This window comes from Hippoglossus hippoglossus, chromosome 14 (assembly GCF_009819705.1).
Source record: "Hippoglossus hippoglossus isolate fHipHip1 chromosome 14, fHipHip1.pri, whole genome shotgun sequence".
Lineage (NCBI taxonomy): Eukaryota > Metazoa > Chordata > Actinopteri > Pleuronectiformes > Pleuronectidae > Hippoglossus > Hippoglossus hippoglossus.
Genome location: NC_047164.1, coordinates 24,862,951 through 24,881,472, shown reverse-complemented (window position 1 = coordinate 24,881,472; position 18,522 = coordinate 24,862,951). Strand labels below are relative to the sequence as shown.

Below are 18,522 nucleotides of genomic sequence, written 5' to 3'. Positions count from 1 at the left end.
GTCAAATTCTGCTTGTACATGCCCCTTAGGAGCAAATATGGTCATACAACTGCCTCTTCAACGAGGGCCACTGTCACACAAAATGAAAGGTCAGTAACTCTAATGCAAATGTACCTCTGAGTGGCGACAGAGGCGGCGGCATCCAATGCAAACTGCCTCATCACGCTCTCCTCCAAGTATTTCTGCTCCCACTTGGTCATGTCGGCCTCCAGAGCCAGGATCCGCTCCTCCTTCTCCCTTAGGTGTTCCATCAGCACTGTGGCATTGTACTCAGATGGGACCCCACCACTGCTTTGAGAGGCTCCCTGACGCTGGGAGGGACAAAGGCATGAAGAAGGGTGACAGAAAGAACGAGTGAGACAAAAAAAGAGAAATCTGTCATTTGTGAGTTCCTAACAAAATATGTTGCTGGTGTAATCCCAATTAACGGATAAACAGTTAAATCAAATGGGAGGATGAAAGTTGTAGTTTTTTAAAGGAGGGTAAAAGACTTGCATAAAGAGTCTGTAGTTAGCAGAGGGAAAATGAAAACATGGGAAAGAGAAGGGACAAACAAACAGTGTAGCATGTCTGCAAGCTTTCTTAAAAATAACAGGTTAAGTTTTTTATACCTTATACGTATACTTTATGTCACAATGGCATAAATTTTTTCCACACCTGAGGTGCACAAACTGACTTTCCGGTTAGTAGACAACCCACTCTACCTCCTGAACCACAGCCACCAACACTTTGGTCTCATTAAAGACAGACAAATAGTCTGTATTGTTATAAAATGTGTTAAAATCTGACAGTACTTGTGGTTTACAGCAGATTTATACCATATGACAAACTTATCCTTTTCAAGAAGCAATAGTCTGTATGATAAGCTGTTAGCACAGTCATGTTACCTGCTGCATGCGCAATGACTCCAGCTCCTTTTCCAGTCTCGTACGGAGACGATGCTCGAGTTGCTCCCTCTTCTCACAAGCTGCCTGAAGCTGAGCCAAGGCTTGTTGCATCCTCTCCACTTTCTCCACGTAAACCTGCTTCTTTTTCAGCTACACACACACACACACACGCAGTACATATTTAGACTTGAAAAACTGCTTTCTGGAGTTCAATAACGCATGAGATAAAAACTGTTCCTGGCCCCTCTCTCCTTATCTTCAACCACCTCTTCTCTCTTCCCCATTTCCTCCACTCTAACCCAACCACCCAAGGCTGATGGCTGTCCATATTGAGTGTGGCTGTGCTAAAGGTTTATTCCAGTTAAGAGGGAGTTTTTTCTCTCCACAGTCAAGTTCTTTCTCATCAAGATTCAAGACTTTATTGTCATGTGCACACAATTACATTCAGTAGTCGCTGGCAATGGAATGCTTGGGTCACAGGCTCCCTTCTAGCCATGCTCAAAATATTAAACAAGCAAAAAATACTAAATACTGTACACAAACTTAAATAAATATATAAAAAATTAAATAAAATAGATAAAAAAAGAAATTTTAAGGTATTAATATAGGCTATAATAAAATATACACCTAAAAAAAGGAGTGCAAATGTTGTAAGGTGCAGATTTAGAGGAGTTATTGCAGATTGGAGGAGTTTAAAAGTCTTATGGCCTGGGGGATGAAACTGTCTCTGAGCCTGGTGGTGCGGGCCCGGATGCTGCGGTACCGTCGGCCAGACGGCAGCAGGCAGACCAGTTTATGGCTGGGGTGATAGGGGTCTTTAATGATCCGGTTGGCCTTCTCCCTACACCGCTGGGTGTAGAGGTCCTCCATGGATGGCAGCTCTGTCCTGGTGAGGTGCTTAGCTTCACCACCCTCTGTAGAGCCTTACGGTTCAGGGCGGTGCAGCTGCCGTACCAGGCGGTGATGCAGCCAGTCAGGATACTCTCTATGGTGCACCTGTAGAAGTTGCAGAGAATCCTGGAATCCATGTTGAGCCTCCACAGCCTGTGGAGGAAGAAGAGCCGCTGTCTGGCCGTCTTCCTGATGGAGTCTGTGAGGTGAATCCAGGTCAGGTCATCACTGATGTGAAACCCGAGGAACCTGAAGCTGCTGACTCTCTCCACTGCAGTCCTGTTAATGGAGAGGGGGGCGTGTTCTTCTCCCTGTCTCTTCCTGTGGTCCACAATTAGCTCCTTTGTTTTGTTGACGTTGAGATGAAAGTTGTTGTCCTGGCCCCAAGATGTCAGGGCTCTGACCTCCTCTCTGTAGGCCATCTCATTGTTGCCGGTGATCAGGCCTATGACGGTGATGTCATCAGCAAATTTGATGATGGTGTTGGAGCTGTGGGTGGCCAAGCAGTCATGCGTGAACAGGGAGTACAGGAGAGGACTGAGCATGCAGCCCTGGCGCGCGCCGGTGATGAAAATCAGGGTGAGGGATGTGGTGCTGCCTATCCGCACAGCCTGAGGTCTGCCTGTCAGGAAGTTCAGGATCCAATCACAGAGGGCGATGTTGAGCCCAAGGTCTCTGAGCTTGGTGACGAGCTTCAGGGGCACGAAGGTATTGAACGCTGTAGTCAATGAACAGCATTCTCACATATGTGTCCCTCTGGTCCAGGTGGGAGAGGGCAGTGTGTAGGGTTAGGGAGATGGCATCTTCAGTTGACCTATTTGGCCTGTAGGCAAACTGAAGTGGGTCCAGTGAGTCAGGGAGGGAGGAGGTGATGATCAGGATTTTCTGGCTCTGAAAGTTGACAACAAGCACACCAAAACCAAAAACCTGTAGGATTAAAAGATGATGCTCTTACCTCCTCCTCCAACTTGACTACCTTGGCCTGAGCATTGTTGAGTGCCTGGTCTCTGATCTCAATGTGTCTCCTTTGATCTTCAGTGGTGGAGCGCAGCGAGTGCACCTCCATCTCCAGCTTCTCCTTCTCGCGAAGTGTTTCTTTGTCTGAACACACAAAAACATGAAATCATTGTAGAAACAGACTTTCCAGCATATTTTCAAGGTAATAGTTATGTACTCAGAATGTTAGTCATGGCACATCTGACTTAATGGCTGTGTCTCAATTCAGGGGCTTCATCCTTCGGGGGACCTGGTCTACGCAGCCAACTTCAGCTGCATTCCTCATCGACCGTGTAGACCGCATTGAGCAAAATGAATTGAGTCCGGTCTTCTTATTGCATCATTTCTGGCTAATATTGCCGATACTGATAGTTTTTATTATTAAAACAGGGCACTTTTTATAGCCAAAATAATTATTTTATCATTATAAATTGAAGTAAATACATGAAAATAAATATTTTTTAATAAAGTGCAAACAAGTAATGTTTTCAAGCCTTGAGATCAATCAATGTTCCAATAATAAAACAAAAGTACTTAACTATTGCCAACCATTTTTATTTCATTCATTAAAGCAGGGTTCTCAATCTTGAATAAGAATATTAATGTTATGTTTGTGTTATTTCAATGTCTGAATATAGTCTGCTATATTTAATAAGTCTGCTGAAGTAACAGCAAATAAGGACCAATTACAGTTTGACTAATCTATTTATTTTCACTACTATTGACCTGGATATTCTCTACCTTTCTAAAAAGATTCTGCCAGTGAACTCTGTCTTTGTGTCAGGGGTCTGGGTGCTGCTGAGGCATCTTTGCCCACCTCCTCCCTCATTTATTGCTGCAGATCCGAGTTCACTTACTCTTTTTGTGTGTTTCAACAAGTTTGTGGTGTTGCTCTAACAGCGAACAGCCTTCCTGTACACATCACAGTTGGCAATATTTTCATTTACAGCTGTAAAAAGGTCCCAAACAGTGCTCCCCTTTCATTCAGCCATCACTGCATGTCTGGTTAAGCAACTGGTTAGGGTGTGCACTGCAGCAACACACACAGACACAGGAGTGGCGAGGAGGAAAGAGTAGGTATGCGCGTGTTCCTGACCAGGTAGATAGACAGCTCTTATTCTCTATGCATAGGAATAACTTTAAAGAAAGAAACTGAAACTGTTCCCTTTGTATTGGTAATATCGATACTTTGGAACTGATCCGCCCACCCCTTATTTGGGTGAGTCTCCGAATTGAGACGGTCTATTCGCGCTGCTGTGATCAATTTAGTCTTCAAATGCAGCCTCTGAAGGATGAGCCCCCCGAATCTTCACAGAAGGTTAGAGTAGGTGTGTGCGTGTGTGTTATTCACTCTGTGTGACCAGTTGGGAGATGGTTTTGCGACTGTCCTCTGAGCCATCAAACTCTTTAGCAGCGAGCTGTTTGTTGGCCGTCTCCATACGCTCTTAAACACACACAACACAAATGCTCACAGTTAATGGTACAATACAGGCAACAAGAGGTGAATTGGACTAAACATACTGGAGGTACACTTATAAAAAAATCTCTCAAAGTAGATCTGTACAAATGTTCCATTTAACTTTTCTTTCTTTTCGTTACTTGCTCTGATCATGACTTTTACTTTAAAAAACTCATCAATTAAACAAAATAACCAACTTTGCTTAAAGAGGGTATATCCGCACAATGTGATTCATACATGAAGTGAGTGTTTAAGACCAACACACCCATGGGCGCTCACATGTGCACAAGTGCAGTTGCTTCACACACAATGTGGGCTCTGGACGGGACAATGATAACTGCATCAGTCTAAAACTAGTTTATAAAAAGTCTCTGATAGTCATAGCGTTGTCTCATTGCCTACATATGTGAGAATGCTGTTCATTGACTACAGGTCAGCATTCAACACCATCGTGCCCCTGAAGCTCGTCACCAAGCTCAGAGACCTTGGGCTCAACATCGCCCTCCGTGATTGGATCCTGAACTTCCTGACGGGCAGACCTCAGGCTGTGCGGATAGGCAGCACCACATCCTCCACCCTGACTCTAAACACTGGTGCCCCCCAGGGCTGCGTGCTCAGTCCTCTCCTGTACTCCCTGTTCACGCATGACTGTGTGGCCACCCACAGCTCCAACACCATCATTAAGTTTGCTGATGACACGACTGTCATAGGCCTGATCACCGGCGACGATGAGATGGCCTACAGAGAGGAGGTCAGAGCCCTGACATCTTGGTGCTAGGACAACAACCTCCATCTCAACGTCGGCAAAACGAAGGAGCTGATTGTGAACTACAGGAAGAGACAGGGAGAAGAACACGCCCCCCTCTCCATCAACAGGACTACGGTGGAGCGAGTCAGCAGCTTCAGGTTCCTCGGGTTTCACATCAGTGATGACCTGACCTGGACCCATCACACAGACTCCATCAGGAAGACGGCCAGACAGCGGCTCTTCTTCCTCCGCAAGCTGCGGAGACTCAACATGGATTCCAGGATTCTCTGCAATTTCTACAGGTGCACCATAGAGAGTATCCTGACTGGCTGCATCACCGCCTGGTACGGCAGCTGCACCGCCCTGAACCGTAAGGCTCTAAAGAGGGTGGTGAAGTCTGCCCAGCACATCACCAGGACGGAGCTACCATCCATGGAGGACCTCTACACCCAGCGGTGTAAGAAGAAGGCCAACCGGATAATTAAAGACCCCTATCACCCCAGCCATAAACTGTTCTGCCTGCTGCCATCTGGCCGACGGTACTGCAGCATCCGGGCCCGCACCACCAGGCTCAGAGACAGTTTCATCCCCCAGGCCATAAGACTTTTAAACTCCTCCAATCTGTCAAATTCCACTTAATCTGCACCTTATCATATTTGCACTATTGCACATTTGCATTATTGCACACACTTGCACTACTGTTTTTTCTTCAGGTGTATATATATATATTTATATATATATATATATTTTTTTCTATTTTAATTTTGATATTCTATTTTATCTTATTTTACTAATATTATGAGCATTGCTATAAGAGAGCCTGTGACCCAAGAATTTCATTGCAAGCGACTGCTTAATGTAATCATTGCATATGACAATAAACTCTTGAATCTTGAATCTTGAATCTTTTACTTTCTTAATTTAATGTGCTCAACATACATTTAGACTATCTCAATCCAAACCAGCATTTTGGCTCCATGTAAGTTTTACACCTTTTCCATACTAACGTATATCACCTGGCCAGTCACATACACTGGTCATGCATGTGCCGGTGTAAACAGGAAAGCATTCGCTTGCCGCTGGACACGTTATCAGTTGTAAATAACAGTGTATGCAATGCTTGTAATTGATTATCCATGTTGCATTCTACACTGGTAGCCGAGGCTAATACCAGTTGTGTTCTTCTGGTAGTGGATAATGTGATAGGAGCCTGATGAATCAGCGAAGGCTACATTGTCATCGAAAAGACCCAAGTAAGTGGTTGTGAGTGTCTAATCACCGTTTACAAACATCTGTTTCTGTCCGTCCAGCCTAAAACACAGCCCTGGAGTTTTCAAACTAATAAAGGGCCAGCAGCAAACTTCTCTGTTTAAGCAACTCTAAAACACCCAGGTATTTGAGTTGATGGATTTTCAAAAGAAAATGTACAAGTGTGTATGTAGCCTTAAGCTACTTTCAGACATGAAATGAGATCCTCAGGACTTTCTCCGGAGGGGTGGGGGATGAATGCAAATGTCCAAGTGAGAGCCTTTCTACAGACTTTTTCTGTATTAAGTCCACAGAAAGTCTAGAAGAGCTGATGAGAGAACATAGCAGAAGAACCTGCAGGATTCAACGTGAGTGAGTGGGGGTAATTATCACGTTTCTAACATGCGACAGATGCAAAAATGACAATAACAAAACAAAAAGAAAACAGGGTGAAAAAAGAGGCGACAGCCACGAAGATGTCAAGAGAGTTTGTTGTAATAAGAGCATACGCTCAATGTGTCAATGTGCTGTAAATTAAATGTGTTAAATGTGATCTCGGCAGCAGAATTAATACATTACGTCCTGCCTCTGTTTGCTGAGGAAATTGCAATGTTGTTATGAACGCGTCTGAGCGAAGAACCTCTTTATGCATTGTGCATGTGCAAAAGGCAACCTCCGCAGAAAGTCCGGACCCAATTCTCCAGACATCCTCCGGGGTTCATGTCTGAAAATGGCTTTAGTGTTGCTGGGAGACTCACTGAAGAGAGGCAGACCACATTCAGTCCAGACTGAAGACACACACACACACAGACACATTTGTTTCCCTGTATATTAAGATATAAATCCATAAACAATGTTGTTTATTGTTCTCTTCTCTGTTTGTTTTGTTTCATTTTGAGCTTTGGAAAAAAGCCCAGTTTGAGTTGGCTCTAAGAAGGAAACATCAGGGAAATACTTAAAACCTGTGGCTACTCAAACTGGGCCTTCATCAAAACCTCTAAAAAAACTGATTGAGTGATCAGATTGTTCATCTATGGCTTATACATTTAAAACTGTGGCTGCAGCAAGTGTGTAAGCAGTTACTACAGCTGATCAGAACCAGAACAATTACTATTGATTACTATAAAACACTGACTAAGAAAAAATACATTTTTGTGGTTGTAAGTCTTTTCCTTGAAAAAACTAACCCTTCAGATTTACCACAAATTGGCTAAATTAAATTAAATTTCTTTCTTTTTACATAAAATGTAAAAATATCCCCTGTGTATGTATATTTACAGCCAGGGACTTGTCTTTTTTTTCCATTTGAACTTTATGCACAATGATGTGCCAACAAACCTTTCAATAGACGGTAAATAAACATAGTAATAATAAACATTGCTATGTGTTTGCCATATATTAACACATTTACATATCCTCCTCTCCTCTGTGTAAAACCTGTATAAACACATTATTATATGGTTACTGCATCGCTGTGCACTCTCACCTCGGAGGTCTCTGTTGAAGTCATGCAGCCGGCGCACCTCCAGCTCCAGCTTGTTCCTCATAGTTTTCTCCAGGGCCTCCCTCTTGGAGGAGGACTTGGCAAGATTTTCATAGGCCTCAGACACCAGCTGGATCTCTGTTTCCAACTGCCCACAGACACAGGACCTCAGAGAGAGCCATTTGACAAACAACACTGTATTCTGATTGCTGGGTCTGCTTTCTATCAAATGGTGCATCTTGGGGACTTCCCGTTTACAGTCTTCACAAAATGTGAGGTTTTCACTCTTCATAGGGGAATGAGATTTGACCCTGCCCAGTGTTAACAAACCTGAAATACCTACCATTGAATGAATGAACACATGAATTTTTAAAAACAAATTAACTTAAGTCCCCTGACTTAAAATGAGGTTAGTTTTTTCCTTTACAACGCAAAGTATCTCAGCAACGTTTGCATGATGAACACCTAAGAATATAGAATGTATTAACATGCATCCTTGTGCGCAACTATTTAATCTTTGCAGGACACATGGCACTTATCCAGCTCTCTCCCCTATTATACTTTGTAAAAATAAAAATTTGTGCATAGTATCATAGTAGTTTAAGTTGGAGAAAAAATTTCAATGTTTCTCAAAAAGATGTCCCATTGAGATACATTACATGCATTAAGTGATCATTACATTAATTTGGCAGTGGATTTTTTCAAACTTATTTCCCTTTTATCACATATGATGCACTTGATATGTTAGTATTATTTACATTTGAGTCCAACTCTCTACAGTCTTAAGTATAAAATGCCTGTAGAGTTACTATCCCTCTGCCACATCTCAGCAAGAATAAACACTGCCTGTGAACATCAGAATCTCATACTCAGAATCTCTTCCTTTATTTAAGTAAGGCTGTTGTAAAACCCATCTGCCATCAAAATTAGTGCAAAGTTCTGGGTATTTTGAATGTTGTCTAACCCAGATAAAAGGTGACTGAGTCCTTTCCCATTGCCTGTTGAGAAGTTTGCTTTGCTGCATTTTTTAATCAAGTGTCACAAATGTGCCTAAAAACAAGGTGCGTAAACAGTAGTCCAAATAAAAGCTAATTGTACAGAAAAAGAACTGTGGATTGAGTCCACCTTCTCTTACACTGATATTGCTTTTAGAAGGGGTCAGTATGGACAGTAGGAATCAGTATTGAAAATGTGAACATATCCTGTAAACGTCTTCTGCAGAAGATGCTACCTTATGCAACTTGGTGACTTTCTCACGACACGTCTCCATCTCCTGCCTCAACATCCTGTTATCCTCCGTCAACACATCCACCATCTGGTGGGTACGTGCCATCATGGCAAAGGGCTCTCCCTGCAGCTGGGAGTAGGAGTGCGGATGGGGGAAATTTCCAGCCTGGACCGGCAGCTGGAAGTGTCCTTGCAGCTGCTGCTGCTGCTGCTGTTGTTGCTGATACTGATGGTGCTGTTGCTGATGGTGCATCCTTGGGGTAGAGCCATAGGGGTCATGTGGGAAACCATGACCTCTCTGTAGGGGTGGGTGAATGGGCCCTAAGGTCAAGGGCTCACTTGCATGGTGCATACTAGGACTCTGTGGACTGCGGGGCCCAATGCAATGGAAAGGCTCACCATGGTTCTGCGGGTGCTGGTGGTGAAAGGAAATATGGGAGGAGTGGGAGGCACCAAGCATGCTGCTGAGGGTTGAAGACTGAGCACGGGACAAGGAGCCCACCGAGGTGACAGAGGAGGTGGGACTGTGCTGGTGAAGGGGTCTCTGGGAGTGAAGCGAACCCTCCTTACTGGACCTGAGAAGAGATCAGCTGTGTGATTACATGGTTCTCTACCTAAGCTAGTCTCTTAGGTTGATGTTTAGAATCTAGAATTATTTTTAACAAACATTGTGAATGTTTATTTGTATTAGTTACATGTTTATTTAATTTTACTCAGTGAGAATAAGATGTTGAAATAGACTATGGATTCCTAATAGAGACAATTTGCGATTCCTAATAGAGACAGTATGTGATCTTTGTTCATTTTCTGCATAGTAATAATAATCCTTATCATACAGGAAAGAAGATAGCAGATGAAAAAAAAGTACATCATTAAAAGATGCATGGGGGTTGAAAATATTTTAAAATCAATTTAAGCTCATGACCATGTATTTACAATAAAAAAAACAATGGAGCAGAAATAACCTTGAACAATAACCACAAAAATTAGTAAATTCAATTATTTACAATAAAAAATTGAATTTCCCTAAAGCGTTGGTATGCCTCTGCCAGCCAGTGCAGTTTCCGTCTACATTTAAGGTATAATATAAGGTCACAGTGACCTTTACCTTTGACCACTGAAATCTAATCACTTCTGTGACAACTGATGTTGAAGCTGAAGAAATGTCCTCAAGGAGTTCTTGAGATATTACATTAAAGAGGCCAAAACTATTTTTAAGGGCCACTGTGACCTTGACCTTTGACCACTGAAATCTAATCAGTTAGTCCAAGTAAACATGTGTGCCAATTTTAATTATTTGTTTGCTCAAGAGGGCCACAAAGTGTGACAGCTGATCTCTTGTGTAGAAAATTCTTCCTATCTCAAACTTCTGCAGGAAAACCAGACAACTGAAAAGTGGCTGGCAGAGGAGGGACAACTAGCTGCTGCTGCACAGTTGAGTGTCACTTCTCGTTGAGTGAGACATGTGTAATGTTGCCAGACTCTTAGCAAACACCCAGGATACAGGATATTGTTATTATGTTTTTTACAATCCAAAATATCAACAGAGAGTGTCTAAAAACAGCAAAGGCAAAGCTTATTAATCAATTGCAACTCTGGATACTGTTGTTGACAAATGGTTAAATGTACAAGTCTAGACTGCTTGAGTAGAACAACTTTTTGAGGGAGGTGACAAAACACCAGCTGTCAGCTGACTTTGTGTGGAGCAAATATTCCTGCTTTTAGCCCACAATGGTACATCATCAAAGCCACATAGATCATGTCTAGACTCGTCCTAGCCTGATGCAGTATTCATGGCTGTTTGAATTTGGTTTACTCTGAGGTTAATAGGCGCGTGGGAAACAGGCCCAACAGGATCTGTTCTCCCTGTTTCAAGAACACTGTTGGGAGACCATGAAAAGTTCTCACAAATCATTTTTTTCAATGTTTATTTTTATCATTTTCCAAAGTGCATGTCATGAAAACTTTGAGTATTCAGTTGTTTATTGTATAATTGTGTGCTTTTTGTTTTGGAACCAAACCCAAGCAGCATCGACATAATCATTGAAGTATTAAACTCAACATGAATCTGTGTGTGTGTGCATTCAATCAATGTTAAACTGTATTTGATAATCTGTATGTGGAAAAGGCCAACTGGTCTTAGTACTTTTTTTGGTGAAAAGGGCAACCAGTTTAATTGATTGATAATTGATCATTTCAGTTAAGAAAATTGAGAAGCCAAAAAAGAGTTGTTTGATAATCACGGGACGGAAATAATGAATGTGTGTCTTTGTGGATAATGGCAAACTCAGCATTTTCATCATTTTTCCACTTAATTTGAAAGAAATGTTTTGTGGTTCTGTACTTGGTGTCATCGCTATGGAAACACTCACATGACTATGGTGAGACACAATTTCCCAAACAAACATTATGAGATTTAACCATTATGGCTTCTGACACTATTAACTGGTATTAAAAACTGCAGATTTATTAATGATCTCCACTGAGAAATCCCCATGTATGAATGTCACAGGTCAGGGCAGTTCCTCTGGCAAGGATTCAAAGTCTTGCTCTAGCATATTTCATGCTCCCTTGTGCTGTTTATTTTGTTAGTTTTAGTGGCTTCATGCCAATGTAAAACCATTTGACAGTTGCACTTACTTTAAGTAACCATCCAGGTATGTGTACACATGTACAGTGTGTAATCCTGCATTAAGCACAGATACATTTACTTGCAAGTGTACAAAGTACACAATAAGACCCATCCACCCAGTACTACCAATTTCAACCACCATACCACGGCTGTACTGGGACAAAAGAATCGACCCCGGACATTTTTGGTCCAGGCGGCCCACCAAAATTTAAATATGCTTAATAACATACTATTCCCCAAAACAACTACAAATAAGTAGTAAGTGTCATAGACTAAGCAGTGGTAGTGAACTTGCTCACTCTTACTTGACTGACTCCCTGGTGATCGAAGTGTAAGAAATTCTTAAAGACAAGCTCTGCTAGAATTCAAAATATCATCTCATACAAATTTAGCATACAAGTATGTTAAAACAAGTTCCTCCTTGTCTCTCTTCTCCTCTGTAACTTCATCATGTTGCCTTGAAAAGATACAGAGAGATGATTTAGCAAAAATTTGAAAAAGCTCTACAGGTTTAACAATAACATTGGTTATAAGCAAAGAATTGTTTGTTGAACAAGTATTGCATGTGATGGTTTCGGTCACTGCAGCTTGTATTTTTTCCTTGTGTCTCTCTCTCTCCCTTTTCCCCTCCCTTCTGTCCCTCTGCGTTGGTTTGTCTCTGAGCGCGTCTCCTGGACTCTGCTCTGCACACCTGGCTTCTATTTGGCAATATAAAAATTATTATTATGAATACCCTTTAACTTTTCCCTCTGTAAGTCTCACATTTGGGCTCACCAGTCCAGTCTCAGTATTTCAGGATACTAACTATCCACTTCCTACAGATTTCAGTTGTTTTATATAAATGTCCAGAGTGGATTAATAGTTGTATCTTTGCATGTGAAGTAAACTATGCTAGTAGTTTGATTGGGAATTTGACATTTACATACAGTTTGTGTAACTCCTGCGTGACAGCAGCACCAAACAATTTGAAAACTGTTTTCCCCTGCAGGCTTACACATAATTAGCCATACATTTAGCATAGTAGTTTGTATATGTCTATTACACAGCTTTATAATGCATCTTTATCAAGGGAAACCTTAAAGTGATATGATTATTATTATGACAATATGATTACCTATAGCAACATGGGCAATGGTGCTAACAAAATAAAGTTGGCTCGTTAAAGTTATTTTAGCTGAAGTTGCCCCTGCATTAGGGAACTTTGCTAGGTACAAAAACAGTATTAAATAACTTATACTGCACTATGTGGCATTGACTGACACTGAGTGACCACAAGCAAGTTCAAATGAATTTAATAAATAATAATCATTGTTATTATTGCATGAATGGCATACACAAACACTAACACACACTCTCTGGGTTTGTGACTTCATCCCTTTCACATATCAAGTAGATGGCTGATATTTTAAAATTGCAGCTTCAAGTGTGTATACTGTACATACGTTAATTAATACCATATTACGTGTGTATGTTTCTTACCTGAATGAACCATACTCAGGTGGTGGCTGGTATCGGACAGGAAGCAGCTCCCTCGAGTGCTCCCTCCCTCTCTGCTCCTGGTAAAAATGGCCTCCAGGATCCTGCTGCTTTGAAGGTGAGCCGATTCCTTTGAAGGGGTACTCTGGAGGGGGGCCACGATGCTGCGGCTTGTAGAAGTCACTCTGTGGGCCTGGTGGGGGTAGCTGGGGGGAGAGAGGGGCACTGGTGACAGGAGCATGTGCCTTCACGCCGCTGGTGGCTAGGGAGAGCTGCATAAGTCTTTCACTGAGAGACCGAACATGCCCTTGCTTTAGATCCTTCAGCCCATCATCCTGGTGTACTTTTCCTGCACCACTCACTCGTTGTACAGTTGGGCGACCCTCAGTACGCACCTTGGTGCTGGTTACCCCAGTGACATAGAAGGTAGCACCCACTGAGGCTGAGATAGGAGGCTGCTGGGGCTGGTTGTTTTGCTGCTGTGGCTGAGTAAGAGGACCATGGCCACGGAAGTATTGGGACTGTACTTTGGCCTCCTCATAGGTAGGGAGGTCCTCTGGGTTTGGGCATTGCCCTTGGCCGCCTCCAATGCTGCCACCTCTCCCTCCCCCAGTCCCGAAACCTCCTCCATTGCTCCCACCCCCTCCTCCTACTCTGGTGGAGCCCAACTTCTCCAGGCCATTGTCCGTCTGCAGCTCCTGTCCCTGGGGCTCCTGTCGAGCTATGTGGGGGGTCATGGAGTGATCATCAGAGGGGCCAACCTGTCCCTGTCCTGGGTAACCCCCACCCCCCCCTGCTACTCCTCCTTGTTGTTGTTGCTGTTGCAGCACGTAATTACGATTCATCTGCTCCTGCAGGAGGCGCTGCAGGACGGTGCTGCCGCCACCTAATCCACCACCCACACTGTTGTTGCTGTTTGATGATTCCTCAGCTGTCGTCCTCATCTCTGCCTCACATCAATCACCCACCTCATGGAAGGACAAACCCTGCCCAAGGTCTACACTCCCTGAGAGGAGGAGGAGAAAAGAGAAAAGGATAAGAATCTGAATTTTATTAAACAAAAACAATCCAAGAGATACAAAAAAGGCAGAGAGTGTGAAAATTCAGCTAAAATACAGGGGGGGAAAGGGGAAAGGAACATGAATTATCAAAGTCAGAGATGCACATGGACCATCCACGACCATCACTGATTCGCTGTCCCCCACAAAAAGCCATGGAACACCCATTGATGTATGATGGGTAAAAAAAAAAAAAAAAAAGACAGTGGAGGAATAACAATTTCTGAAAAATCGGAGGAACTAAACCACCAGCGAAACCGTGAATCCTTAAACCAAAATCACAAACACTACGTGAGACAGCTGTATGACACTCCCCAAAGCTATCAATAAACATTTAAAACTAAAAAGCAGTTTGCACATAAAATTGTGTGATTTGATGATTTCACAACGGTCTGGAGATTGAACTAATATAGAATGCCTATGGTTTTTCTTTTTCAATAAATCTATCAATCATTTCATCCATACAAAGACAAATAGAGTTAATACCGCATTGACATCCAACCAACAGTCAAAAACCAAAGATATTTAATATATAATTATATTAAACAGAGAAATGCAGTAAAAACCAACACTGGAGAATCTGGAAACAAATACTGACTTGTGGTTTTTCCCTTTATAAATTGACATGATCAAATCTACTGTAAATTAGGGCTGCACTCTATTAATCTAACGATATTTTTTTCGATTAATCGATTAATCTAATGATACATTTTTTGGTTAATCTAGCGTTTATTGTTTATTACCGTACTTTCTGGACTATAGAGCGCACCTGTATATAGGCCGCACCTGCTAATTTTTTTAAGAAAAAAGAAATTGTACATAAATAAGCCGCACTTGTCTATAAACCGCAGGTGTCCCCGTTGAAACATGAGATATTAACGCGGAAAGATGTTACAGGAAAGTTTTTTTTAAACTTTTAATTAAATACATGCCGGTAACATCCACAACAACAACACAACATGTGTTGTTGTTGTCGAGGGGCTGCAAATACTTTGTTGTGCCCCCAGGAATCACAGCTGGAATTGAGTTTGTCTTTTTGACGGCCGCTTTCACAGAATCTGTGATATGGGCCCTCATGCTGTCCAAAACAAGCAATGCCTTTTTTCTGTGAAAAAATCCCCCCGGTCGCTTCCCGTAGCATTCATTCAGCCATTCCTTCATTGGGCTTTCTATCATCCACCCTTTCTTGTTGGTTTTCACAGCGATTCCTTTCGGGAATTTTTCTTTTGGCATCGTCATCCGCTTAAAAATCACCATGGGTGTAAGCTTTAGTCCGGATGCTGTGCAGCTCAGAACACAAGTGAAATGCGTTCTCTCATGGCCAGTTGTTTTCAGCGTGACGGACGATTCACCTTTTTTGTTAACAGTCCTAGTGAGAGGTAGGTCAAACGTCAAAGGTACTTCATCCATATTTATGATGTCGTCTGGTCCAATGGAATTTTCGGCTATCTTTCTTTGAGTGAATTCGATGAAGTTTGTAATTTTTTCCTTGAAGTCGGGAGGGAGTTGCTGACACACAGTCGTCCGTGCCCTAATTGACAGGCCTTTTCGTTGCATAAATCTGAAACACCAAGATGGTCCACCTCTAAAATCTTCGATATTCTTTTCGGTGGCGATTGTTTTAGCTTTCAGTCGGATCTGCACGGTGGAAACACCTCGGCCGTCTGCTCTCTGTGTCTTCACCCAGTCTTCAAGTACGTTTTCAAGTTCGGGCCATCTGCTTTTCTTGCCTCTGAAAGCTTTTGTTGTCTTTTTGCAACGAGTCAGTTCTTCATGCTGCCGTCTCCAGCGTCTCACCATCGATTCATTGACGTTGAGTTTACGTGCAGCAGCTCTATTTCCTTCTTCGACAGCCAGACGGATCGCTTTTAACTTGAAACCCCCATCATGTGCAGATCTTCGTGTCTTTTCCATGATGAGGGTGCGTGCATGAAGCGCAAAATGGATGATCTGAAGAATTAGGTTTAGTTTGCCGAAACAGTTTCATTGGTCCACTGTGACCTGTTCGGCAATTTCATTGGTCTGATATGACTAGCAATCGTACAACATGTGGCGCCTTACCCACAATTCTCAGGTGCACTACGTCACACACACAACAGCTTTCTTAAAGGGACAGGCCATGCCTGCAACACTATGAAAATCCATCAATAAGCCGCACCGTTGTAAAAGCCGCAGTCTCACAGCGTGTGAAAAAAAGTAGCGGCTTATAGTCCGGAAAGTACGGTATTCAATTAATAAAATAATTAATTTATCAAAAATAAAATGTAAAAACTTGTATCATTTATATTTATTTAAATAATCTTCTCTTGAATACAAACAAATATGACAAAAAAAACGAAGTATGCACTGCAAGGCATTATTCCACAAGAAAAAATAGCCTAATCTGAACTGCTAATCTACCTTTTACAGTCCAATAAAAATCTCTCCAAAATAAAATTAGTGCAAGAGCTTGTTCCATTCAAGTAAAAGGAATATATCAATCTACATTAAGCTGTTCAACAACAAAATAAATGAAAACCGGTCTCTCATCAGGGATATTCAATATTCAACGCTACTTTAAATTAACTTCCATTTCAGTATATGTGTTGTAATGGTAGGGGCTAATGTCAGTAATGTCAAATTAGTCATGTGAAGTCAGTGTAGGTATTTAACTTAAATGAAGCGTGTTATTGATTTCCTGCAAAATATGACTACAAAGTGGTTGTGGTGACATACCTAACAAAATCATATCTCTTAACACTCACTCAACCACCAAGTGAACTTCTGCAGAAAGAGGAAGCACAGCACTGGAACAAGAGGTATGAAGAAGCAGTGAACGACATCAAAGAGACTCGTGTGAGTAGGAAATAAAAACCACAAAAGCACTGACCACATATCAACTATACATGCATCAAAAAATGGTATATGGACTTTATTCAAAGAGCACATTTCTAGTCTTATGGACCACTCAATGTCACATTCACTGCCAGTACAATTGTCAGGAGGAATTTAGGAGTTCAGTGTCTTGCCCAAGGACACTGCAGCATGTAGACTAGAGAAGGTGGAGATTGACCTTCTGGTTAGTGGGTGACCCACTCCTTTGCTCCTGACCTCCTGAGCCACAGCCGCCCCTGTGCTTGCAGTTGTGTTTAGATTTCAAAATTTCAGATATGGCAAAACAACTGAGATCACAAGTTGCTGGTATCCATATTCAAGAAACCAATCAGAAGTGACTCATTAAGGACACATACTCCTTTAAAACTACAACCCAACCAGCTGAATGTGATACACAAACCAAAAGAAAAGAAATGTAACATGATAATCCTGATCCAGCTGATAAATCGTGAGGAAGATATTGACGCTCAAGTACACCTCATGTCAAAAAACAAAAGAGGCGCTCCATGCAGTCAGCACTGAGAACAATAGTGAAAGAGGTCTGGCCAAGGGAGAGAAAGGATGCTCCAGCACAAATCAGGGAGTATTTGAATTATGGAGAAGAGTTGTGTGAAATAAAGGGTATCTTGATAAAAAAGTGATTAGATAAAAGTACAGACAAGAGTAGGGGCTCAAAAGCCTCCGTATGTGGGGAGCTCATGCTACCAGGTGAGCTAGTGGGCACTCAGCATACAGTCCCCACTCTCTCTCCAATTTCATGGTTCCTCTGCTGTCCATGAAGGGGGAATCCATGTAAAAATAACTTAGGCACAAAAAAAGACAATAGTACCATTAACTTGGTGTTAAGACACATAATGAGGAATAAAGAAATTATAGCAGGGGGGGACAACAGAATATGGAAGAGTGTTAGAGCTGAGGGAAGTGTATGGCCGGAACTGGACGCATGGGGTACAAGTAGCTCCAAGTAAATCTGTGCCTAAACAGCATTATATTAAATATCCAGGATCTAGGGCTATTCCGGTAACAGCAAAAATGAAATATTGTGATATTAACAAGCCAACCGCACATGATATCTGCTCACCTCATGTTGAGACAGAAACAATAGCAGGAGCACTGGTGGAATTAATGCTGTAGTAGGGGTAAGTACAAGGTCATGGAAGTGACAGAAATTTAGCAGAAAGTGTACATTAAATTGCAGAAAGGTGTGCTGCAGCTGGGCTATGTTTCATTATATGAAGTGCAGACCAGACCATGAAAATATCATGTCAATCAAACATGCATCATCATATGCATATATGATTCAAGCATGATAATGAGGAGAAGGTAAATGGTTTAATTGTTGTAATAAGAAAAGACTGACTTCATTGATCCCACTGTGGGCAAAATCACTTGTTACAGCAGCATACTGCAAAAATGGTAAGACAAATTGTGTGCAAGTGTTGTTGTGTTTGCGTTGGGAACAGGGATGGTAGGTCAATTATGAAGGACGAATGAAAAGAAGTATGTCCTCTTTTGTTGTGTCATTATTTTAATAAGTCAAGTG

General features: G+C 42.0%; 1 protein-coding gene across 7 annotated transcripts in view; it reads right to left on the bottom strand.

The window, feature by feature from the left end:
- amot (angiomotin) overlaps nt 1-18,522 on the bottom strand; it is a 31,187-nt gene that overhangs the window by 5,100 nt on the left and 7,565 nt on the right. For 5 of the 7 annotated variants that reach the window (XR_004616138.1, XM_034607691.1, XM_034607692.1 and 2 more), the window contains exons 2-8: nt 13,051-14,053; nt 8,944-9,514; nt 7,716-7,860; nt 4,126-4,218; nt 2,734-2,879; nt 888-1,037; nt 115-311 (exon numbers count right to left, since the gene is read on the bottom strand). Coding sequence is in view for 6 of the 7 variants with exons in the window: in XM_034607691.1 (XP_034463582.1) it covers nt 115-311; nt 888-1,037; nt 2,734-2,879; nt 4,126-4,218; nt 7,716-7,860; nt 8,944-9,514; nt 13,051-13,991 (2,243 nt within the window). In the remaining variant the exon portion in view is untranslated. The remainder of the gene's footprint in view (nt 1-114; nt 312-887; nt 1,038-2,733; nt 2,880-4,125; nt 4,219-7,715; nt 7,861-8,943; nt 9,515-13,050; nt 14,054-18,522) is intronic. The other 2 variants (XM_034607688.1, XM_034607690.1) reach the window with 2 other exon arrangements.